This window comes from Lipotes vexillifer, unplaced genomic scaffold (assembly GCF_000442215.2).
Source record: "Lipotes vexillifer unplaced genomic scaffold, Lipotes_vexillifer_v1.1 scaffold124, whole genome shotgun sequence".
Taxonomy (NCBI): Eukaryota; Metazoa; Chordata; class Mammalia; order Artiodactyla; family Lipotidae; genus Lipotes; species Lipotes vexillifer.
The window spans coordinates 428,798-438,698 of NW_006771308.1; the positions used below are offsets into that span (position 1 = coordinate 428,798).

The window sequence follows — 9,901 nt, forward strand, 5'->3', positions numbered from 1 at the left end:
GTCGTGTAGTAAAATACAGTGGCAATGAGAATCCTCAAGCAGCTACAGGATTTGCTTTTCCCAATAACCTAACAGAAAAACTTAGACTTGACCAGCATACAAAGAAAAAGCTTCAAATGTGGTCACTATACCAATGAAAAGACTTCAAGAGTGGAATATATTCAACTTTTTTTGACCCAAGTATATTCAAATGGATCCATGAATATCATGGAATTTTCAAACAAATTGACATCAGGTCAATGGTTATCAAATATCTATAAGTTATATACAGTGTTAAAATTCTCCACATTATAAAAACCAAAAAAAAAAACCTATGTTTCTAAATCCAATGGGCTGTCATTCTTACATGAAATATACATCCCTCTTCCCCCACCACTCCATATTTAGAAACCTAAGCTAGAAAGGCAACCTGTTTTATGTGTGATTGTGTTTATTACAGAAATCAATGGGATTATAGTGAATAAAAATAAACATTTAAAAATATACTTACTGGAAGGGTATGGCTGTGGTCTGCGCCTTTTTGAAGGACAAAGGCAATCTGCCACAAATATCATGCACTGCAAAAATAAACATAAGAAGTATGAATGTACAATATAAAGCTAGTGAAACTATATTGAATTATGAAATTCTAAAATATTTTTCTTCCCAGTACTCTGAAAATGAAGTGCTTACAAGTCCTAATAATAGTCCCGAAAGCAGAGTTGCTAAACCAAACACTGTATATGATCCCCAAACCGGCAATCCAAGGTCTTCAATAAAATAGTTATGGTAAGTCTAAAATCAAAAGAAAAATATAAACTAAAAACATGGTCATTTCTTAAAAAGTGACAGTATCAAAATGTTTAAAATAAAAATAAAATTTTAGCCCATACCCTGATCCACATAGACAGCTGAAAGAGTGCTGACATACTGCTCATCCTAAAATAAAGAGACAAGTGAAAAACTGAATCAGATACACAGCTTTGAAGTAAATACATGTGTGTTACCTATATCTTCTATTTTTTACTCTATAACTTCCCCAACACAACAGATTTTATTGCTGATGTTACTCAAGATTAGTGATACATCAGTGATTTCAAGCCCATAATAAGAAGGCTTGTTAATGGAAAGTCAGTTTCTGAATTTTTGCCACTATGTGATATCCTCATAAACAAAACACTTGATCTTTTTTTTTCCTTTTCTCCTATTGTTTTGACTATAACCTTTCACCTGAGATTTCTCCAATATACTTTGAGTACAGGTTACAAGCTCTATGGAACAAACTGGTTTGAAGTTAGGCACACTGTAAGCAAATGGCAACTCTTATTCACCCTTAAAATCTTCCAAAGAAGTAGAGAAGGGAGCCTGAAGGAAGACTGGGAGCACTTGCTGAGTTGATCCTTCCCACCTAAGAATTACCCTCCTTTTGTATTAAAATTAAACTTACAACAGCATTAGTTTGATATAGTTTAATGATATACAAAATAATTACACAAGAAATAAACGCTAAGTTACCATATAAGTAAAATGGTAAAAGTAAAAGTAACAATTTTCACATAATGAAACCCAAGTAGCTTTGATGGGCAGTTAGAAAAGAGGCCTGCTCCAAAACTTAGCTTTGTGCGTTCTCTCTAGCAGAAGTGGAGCCACTTACACATAAACTAATTCACACACAAGCCAGAGGTCCTGCATGCAGGATAGCCTAATCCAATCACTGATCTCTGGGTGGATGAACCTGCTAAGCTGACCCTGGGAGCGCCTCTTACTCAGTCTACCAATAATAAAGGTATAGACTGCTGTCCGGAGGAGTCAGCGGAGACTTACAAGTGACCCCCACTTCCTCGACCAGAGAGGGGAAGAATCATTTATGACATGAGATTTCAAACAAAAATCAGTTACATTTTCAGTCCAACACAGACAGGTACATTAACCATGTTGCTTCTGTTCTTTAAAACACAAAATGGGAATAGGAACAAGGAACTGAAACATGAATCACTGTGTTGTCTCACTGTAGTCTGTGCTAATTAGAGTCTATCAGGAAGAGCAGGTGCCTTATTTGGGTTGGGCATGGTGGCTCAGTGGGGGAATTCTGATAGTTCAATTCAGAGGTGTAAGGAAAAGGTCCTAAAGATGAACTTTCTTTTTCAAAATACTGCTTAGGGATGATCATGCCCCCACTCCCAGATCCAGAGCATTATCGCTTACACTCTCCATCCTCCAAAGGCAAGTGTGGTAAGAGGACAGGAAGAGACAGCTTAGCCACACCAGGATGAGTCCATGGTGGCCTCAGCAAAACTCAGTATTCCCAGAGGTCTCTCAAATGACCTGTGAGGCCTTGCTCCCCAAGAAAGGTTCAGAAAATGTGCCAGTTATGCCTAATCCTACTACTCCATAGCAAGCTGCTATGGAAAAACATACCCTCTACCTACATATAAAGCTCAGTGGTTAGTCATGTCATTAGGCTCATTGTTCATCCATACTATTCGTACAAAAAGCTATCAGACAGGTGGAATAATTCAATCACATTAAATCAAGAACTTAAATCTAAAGGTAGCATGAATAGGTATATGGTTGAGGCTTCTCATCCAAATGCTAAGCTCAAATGATAGGGACTTCCCTGGTGGTCCAGTGGTTAAAACTCGACACTCCCAATGCAGGGGGCCTGGATTCGATCCCTGGTCAGGGAACTAGATCCCGCGTGCCGCAACTAAGAGCCCATATGCCTCAACTAAAGATTCCACATGCCGCAACTAAGACCTGGCACAGCCAAATAAATATTTTAAAAAACAAAACCAAAAACAAACAAAAAAAACCCTCAAATGATAGTTTTACCTATTATATCGCTCACACTCTTAGGGGGATTTATTAGTTTTTGATGATACAAATGACCATATTTACAAAACTAAAATATTCCTAAAAAGACTTTCAGCTTAATTCTATAGAATGCCTCCTTCTACATTAACATGGATCACAGTATCCACTGGACTTAGAAGATAAAGTCAAACTGAAAATATCACATAGTAAATCTGAACATATCTTAAGAGTCCTAGAATTAAAACTAAGTAAGTGTGCTTTATTTACATGAAATATATGTCCCAATTAATCCTGAAATAAATAAGAGGAAAACCCCTCATACTTACAAAACAGAACCTGGACCAACCCATGATGAAACAGGTTCAATACTCTTCCACTCTTTTTCACTTATAAAGTTTATGAAGTCCTTCTTAGTCCTTGGGCCCTGATAGCGCCTAAATTCACCATTTTTACAACTAAAGAAGATCACAAGTAAATATTAATCAGCACCACATAAATAAACTTTGTTTTGCTATTTCTATAACCTCATTTTACAATCAATCCTAATCTTCAAAATCATCAGCAATGCAGAAGTAGCAAGTTGCACTAATTACCTACCCTTGACATCTTAGCCCCAAATTTAATTAAACACTGAGGTTATATTTTTAAACAATCGTAAGTCTTAAGACTGTTATTGTTACTCTTCCAAATAATAAAACTATGAAACACAGTAAGTAGTTATATGTTAATTATGTCTCAATAAAAAACTGGGGAGAAAAAGAAATACAGTACGTAGATATATCTCAGAAAATTACTTTTAAGCCACAATACACACATTAAAGAGATGACTTCATGAAAAAGCGGCTAGAATCGCATCTGACATTTATTATTTATTAGCTATTGTTAAAGAACTTTCACAGCCATCATGCTTTAAGTCGCTGGAGGCATCTGATGCAGTGACATTCGGCTTTGCGTTCTTCCTGACACCCATCTCCTCCTTCCCATACCTAATGCATGGAGCTCTGTCATACGATCGTAAGTGCTCTCCCTGTTCCCACATCTTCACCATTTCTAAACTACCTTAAATAATACTGCCAGTCTAACTCTACTCAATTAACACTTTAATTTTTATCACTTAAGTGCAAAAACTTTCCATAGCTCCCCATTACCTACAGTAAGATTAGAGGATCCTTTATCCATCCAGAGCCAAAGACAACAAGGAAGCCCCCACTCAAAAACCCAAAGTTTTGTGGAGAAAATGACATTTGAGCTGTTTTTGAAGGACAGGTAGGATTTCAGCAGGCAGAAATTAGGGGAATGGGCATGATAAACAATGTTACTAAAAGAAAAAGGCAGGAAATTCCAGAAAATTTCAGGGGGTATTGAGACAAGGGGGAGACTGACTAGCCAGTTAAGGGGCATGTGGAGAAAAGGACTGAGTAAAAACGGAGAGAAGCACTTACAGAGACAGAGAAGAGACATTTAAACATATACAAAGGGAGTAGTGGCAAATAAAAAGGTACAGGGAAACAGATACAAACATGAAAAAAAGACAAGGAAAATCGAGATACACACAGAACCGCTGACTTCTTGTTTTTGTAACTTTTAAGTGAAGGAGAAAAGTGCCTCCTGGCATTCAATCCACCAGCTAGATGAACATAAAGGTTCAGGGCAGATACAGAGATTTAAGATTTCTTATGGCCAGTTCAGAATATAAAGACAAACTAAAAAACCTGACACTGAACACTACATAATCTTGTTTATTCTGACTTAACCATTTCACCTACCACTGTCCCCAAGGCTGAGCTACAGCACTTTCTAATAGCTAATGTTTGAACATACCATGCTCCTAATTATAACTGTTTATGAGACTGTTCTCAGGATGGAATGCTTACTCTGCACTCTTGAAAATGCTACCTCCAAAGTTGAGTTTAAACCCCATATTCTCCAGGAACCAGTCCAAAGCAGCGATTTCTTTCCCTTACCAAATTTCCTACAGTACTTACTCTGCACTCATAATCACTTACTAGCTGAATGGTAACACACCATTTCTCGTGCACATCATCTTCTAAAACAATTACAAATTTTGGGGATCACAGATTGTTTCGTGCATCATTCATCTATCTAAAGGCACCTAGGACAGCACTAAGCAAAGTAAGCCTTCTAGTAAACTTATTGAATATAATGCTCTTTAAACATGACCTAGGCTAGAGGTCTACTATTCTGTTTACACTATGATGCATCTTTCATAACTACAGAATCTTCAAATACTTACTGATAAACAGTAGGAAGAGCGCTTATGATAAATCGTCCGCTTAGTCCTACAAATGATAAAGAAAGATTAGAAATAAATACAAGAAAGAACACAGAGCAGGTTTTATATGGGCCAATCACTTACTACTTAAAAGCTGACTCTGAATTACTTGAATACTAATAGACAAAGGATATGAAATTATACCTAAAAATAGTTGAGCTCTGTAACATAAACAATGAAAGAAATTCCAATTATGTACTTAAAGCAACTGAAAAAAAACTATACATTATCTCCATTTAAAAGTATGTAAAATCTGAATATTGAAGACATTTGTGAATATATATGTATAAACATTTGGTCAATTATACTACTATAAGATTACTAGCTGAGTCATGGGACAGCACAATATAACTGCGGTCTTAGGTCTAAAATAAAATGAAACTGCATTTGATAATCAAAAAACAAACACAAGAGTTTCTAAGGTATTGTTAAAAATGGAAAATATTATGAATCTTCCAAAAGGTGGGCAATAACAGTAACAGCTAACATTATCAACCATGTGTTAAACACTAAAATAACTAAGAACCAATCTATGACTCAGTTTTATGATCTGTAAAACGGGGATATTATCTATCCCACAACGTTGTGTAAGGACTACATAATAAATGCAAAACACTTGGAGCAGTACCTGTAACAGTAAGTGCTCACCAAATATTAGCGATTATTACCATTTGGGATGGGGCAGAATCAAGAATCCAGGTTTACTGTGACCAAGAACAGGTAAGAAGAAGCATCTGTAAGGGCAGGGCCTGACACTTCTCTCAGGAGGCCACAACCATGACGGCTTTGTAATTAACAGCCAATGTTCTCAAATCACAGTTAAAGGATTAAATTTGAAACCCAATTGCAGAGATTTAGACGACTCACACACAGGAAATGTGACCTTGACACCACAAAGAACCTCAACCACATGCTCCTTATTCTGAAGCTTGGTACAGATGCAAATGCTGGGTTAACCAATGTCCACCTGAGCCACAATGTTCTAGGACTTCTCACAGACATCTTACATACTAGTCTGGGGCCTGAGATGCAAAGGAAAAAAATCACAGGCAGTTATGTGAGGGAAGAGTCGGGGGAGGGAGATGTCTCCAAGGTCCCTTAGAGCAATACAGAAAAGAAGTAAGCTGCCATACCCAACCAGGGAATCCACTTTTTGCAGCACTTCACACTGAGCCCCCATCAGGGAGGTGGCTAAGTCAGCCTAACCAGCTGAAGACAGTTCTGTTTTTAAAAACTAGTGAAAGGTAGAGTTAAGATCATGCAATGTGGAAAAGAGACCAACAGATCATCCCAATCTGCAACGAAACAAAATTAACCACAGACTTACAGTACCTGGCTGCTCTGTGACATCTACTTTTGCAACATTAACCTCAAGATCTTCTCCCCATTCGGCAAAACTTTCCCATTCTGGTTGAAGATTCTGACAAGCAGGACACCATGGAGCATAACTAAGAAATAGTTTTTAAAAAAGTTAAACACTCTAATATGATCATATTGGGATAAAAATTCTAAAATGTGTAACTTGTGAAGAATATTTTATAGTAAAAACAAGATAGCGAAGTGGTTAATTTTGTGAAGATGAAAAGGTTTTAAGCGTGAGTCGAACACTCTGGAAATCAAGAACTATGAATTGATAATGCTAATCACAGAAAAGTAATTCTGAGAATAAGTTTTTAAGACACAAGGCCTTTTTCAAGTGCAAAACAGCTCTTTAAAAACCTTTGGGGGCTTCCCTGGTGGCGCAGTGGCTGAGAGTCCGCCTGCCGATGCAGGGGACATGGGTTCAGGGGACATGGGTTCGTGCCCTGGTCCGGGAAGATCCCACATGCCGCGGAGCGGCTAGGCTCGTGAGCTATGGCCACTGAGCCTGCGCGTCTGGAGCCTATACTCCGCAACGAGAGAGGCCAAAACAGCGAGAGGTCCGCGTACAGCAAAAAAAACCCAAAAAAACCTTTGGATTTCTCTTATTATAAGGTGGGCAGAAAGCTCAAAGCCAAATTTGGATTTCATCAGTTTTAACAATGGTATGTGCAGGAGTCACAAGTTACAGACACAAACACTAGGCAGGCCAAATGAAATTCTCTGCCCAGACCTTGGTCAATCTCGGGTTTATAAATCTGTGGCCAAGCATATTAGCATTTTAATTACTCTTCTGGTATTCAGTCTTAAAAGGCCCTGAATCTTTCCTAGGATTTGATTTTTCCCATTTTATTGTATATTATCTCCTAATTTACCTCAGTTTTTTTTTTAATGGAACCAGGAAGAATAAAGCCTGTACCTGTTAAACACAAGAGTATAGTTTCTGTACTTCATTCTACTTTCTTGACTTATTTTATGAAAATAAAATTCCTACAAGTAATATGCATTGTGGAACAAGACTAGTACCATACACAAAGCCAAAGTCCATAACAATAAATTGAATTACAATGAAAATATCTCTGTAACATAACTTCTGATCAGGGCAGATTTAACGCAGATAACTAACTTGTAGTAAGAGCTGACTATCATTAGAAATACTAGATCCTTTTTCAAGTTCCTTTTGTTTCTTCGGTGCTTTTTAGAGACAACTTCATATTCAGTAGGCTAGGGGAAAAAAATACTACGGTATGCTCTTAATTTCATACAGATGTTCTAATTCAAATCCCCAAATACTTCACTTCTGACTGCTGTATTGATATAGTTTGATCAAATGAGTCAATAAAAATCTCCTTGAGTAATACTTGACTTAATTTGCATAAAAGTTCATAATCACAATTGCTCAACATATTATTTATGAAACTGTGAATATTTTATGGGCACAATCTAAAACAACGTACTGAGGACAATGAAACCCAAATGCTGTCCCTGGTTATATTTCCTCTCCCCTGCATCTTCAATGGTGCCTGAAAATTCATTTCACTGAGTTACAGATTATATGCATACTATATAAACATTTCCCCTATTGTATCCTGCATATAGATGTTCTATGCCTTGTTTGACTTTATGACTCAGGAGTTACTGATGTGACCTTCTGGGTTCTCCCCTGGGGATGTCCACCTCCACCTCCCTCCTTAACTGGCAACCCAACCACCCAGAAAAACACCCGCCTGAACCCCGTTAAGGAAGGGGGTTATTCTAACAACATCTGCATGTCTACTCTGTGTTAGTTTCTGGAGACAAAAAGAAAGCCACTACGGCAATACCTGGACATATTAATTAAAGCTATTAGATATGTCTCTCATCTGTAAAATGCGGGAAATAATACCTATCTTATAGAATTTGTAAAGAATTAAATATGATAACGTATGTAAAGAGCTTAGAAGTGTTTAGTACAATTAACAGTCAGTAATGGTGTTTTTTACTAATGAATAATGACTAGTACCACTAATAATGCTGCCACCACCGTCACCACCACCACCACCAATTTCGTGACTAAAGCACAGGCAGACAGTTTATTATCTACCGATGCAGGAGGGACGTTATTATAACGGAATCACCACAGACACATGGTTTTATCTGAACAATAAATGACGAACTGACGCTCTTTTAAGAGTTTATAATCACACTCATACATTAATTTTTTAATGCAATACCATTTAGAGAGGCATAAGAGTAATAACCCAAGACATTCAGTACTTTGCAAAAACACACACCCAAAAGAAAAATGAAACGTGGGCAAAGAAAAACAACAACAACAAATGATAAAGGGAACGCAGATGTTTAAATAACGCAACTTGAATTTACTTGGCATTTACAGTAAAAATATGCCTAATCCATAAAATAACATTTAAAATAAACTAAAAGAGTCTCAAATTCTAACACTGTAAGTGGACTACTTTTTAAGGATAATGAGACAAAAAGAGAGGAGAGGTTCACTCAGTTTCCTCCTTTGTAGAGTTTGGTGAAATAAGTCTGTTAAGTCTGTGAAGACTCATTCCAAAATAAATAATTGTATAGGAACTAGACAGACCAACCACCCTCAACCCCAAAGCCATGAAGAAAGAGAATTCAAAGCTGAACGTAACCTCACAGGTGCACCTCAGTCCTAGCAACCGAACTAGGGTGCACACTTCAGAAGAAACTTAACAGAGTATCCCCTGGTCAGAAACGAGGAGGGGGTGGGACCACGGCTGCGGAGGATCCCAAGAGGAGTTAGGGGATCGCGAGGAGTCGGGGGCTCCCGACCCGCGCCTCAGAGTCGCAGTCCCGGGGAGTCTGGGACTCGCATGAGACGAACGGGGATGAAATCGGGGGTCCAGACTTGGAACTAGGACCCCAGCCCACCGAGGGGGCCCCGAGACCACCGCCCCGCACTCACAATTCTATCATCCACTCTCCTTCCAGCAACTCTCTCCAGTTCTCGTCCGTGATGATCCGCACGTCGCTCCGCCGCCCGTGGGTCCAGGGAGCCCCCCAAAGCAACAGCAGCAGCACTGCCACGGGGATCCTGAGACTCCCGGAGGGCGCCATGTCGGCCGCCCGCCCACCCACAACGAGCGCGGCAACCCTCACTTCGCGCAGCGGCTCCGCACTTCCGCCCGCGCGGGCTGATCGGCTCGTGCGCATGAGCGCGGCGGCACTCGCGCGCGCGCGCGCGCGCCTTGAGAACTCTCAATGCGCATGACGAAGCCAGGTCCTAGTGGGTTGGTGGAGCAGAGAAAAAGGGAGCGCTCCTGTTCCCTAGTGCGCATGACAGAAAAGGGATCGCTCGTCCTGTCTTCTGCTACGCTCTAAACCGTTTTGGAGGAAGAGTGAACGGAAGGCGTGGTATAGAAAGGGGGCGGGACTTCGGAGAGGAACGGCTTAAAAATTTGCCTCAGGATTTTGGCGCCGAAT

The 9,901-nt window shown here is 39.2% G+C and overlaps 1 protein-coding gene across 1 annotated transcript in view; it reads right to left on the bottom strand.

The window, feature by feature from the left end:
- The window catches only part of TMX1 (thioredoxin related transmembrane protein 1), a 12,938-nt gene extending 3,265 nt beyond the window's left edge, over nt 1-9,673 (bottom strand). The window contains exons 1-7 of the mRNA XM_007446599.1: nt 9,384-9,673; nt 6,419-6,534; nt 5,048-5,093; nt 3,120-3,248; nt 873-918; nt 673-774; nt 491-557 (exon numbers count right to left, since the gene is read on the bottom strand). Coding sequence (XP_007446661.1) covers nt 491-557; nt 673-774; nt 873-918; nt 3,120-3,248; nt 5,048-5,093; nt 6,419-6,534; nt 9,384-9,631 — 754 coding nt within the window. The 5' untranslated portion in view covers nt 9,632-9,673. The remainder of the gene's footprint in view (nt 1-490; nt 558-672; nt 775-872; nt 919-3,119; nt 3,249-5,047; nt 5,094-6,418; nt 6,535-9,383) is intronic.
- Between the last annotated feature and the right edge of the window lie 228 nt (nt 9,674-9,901).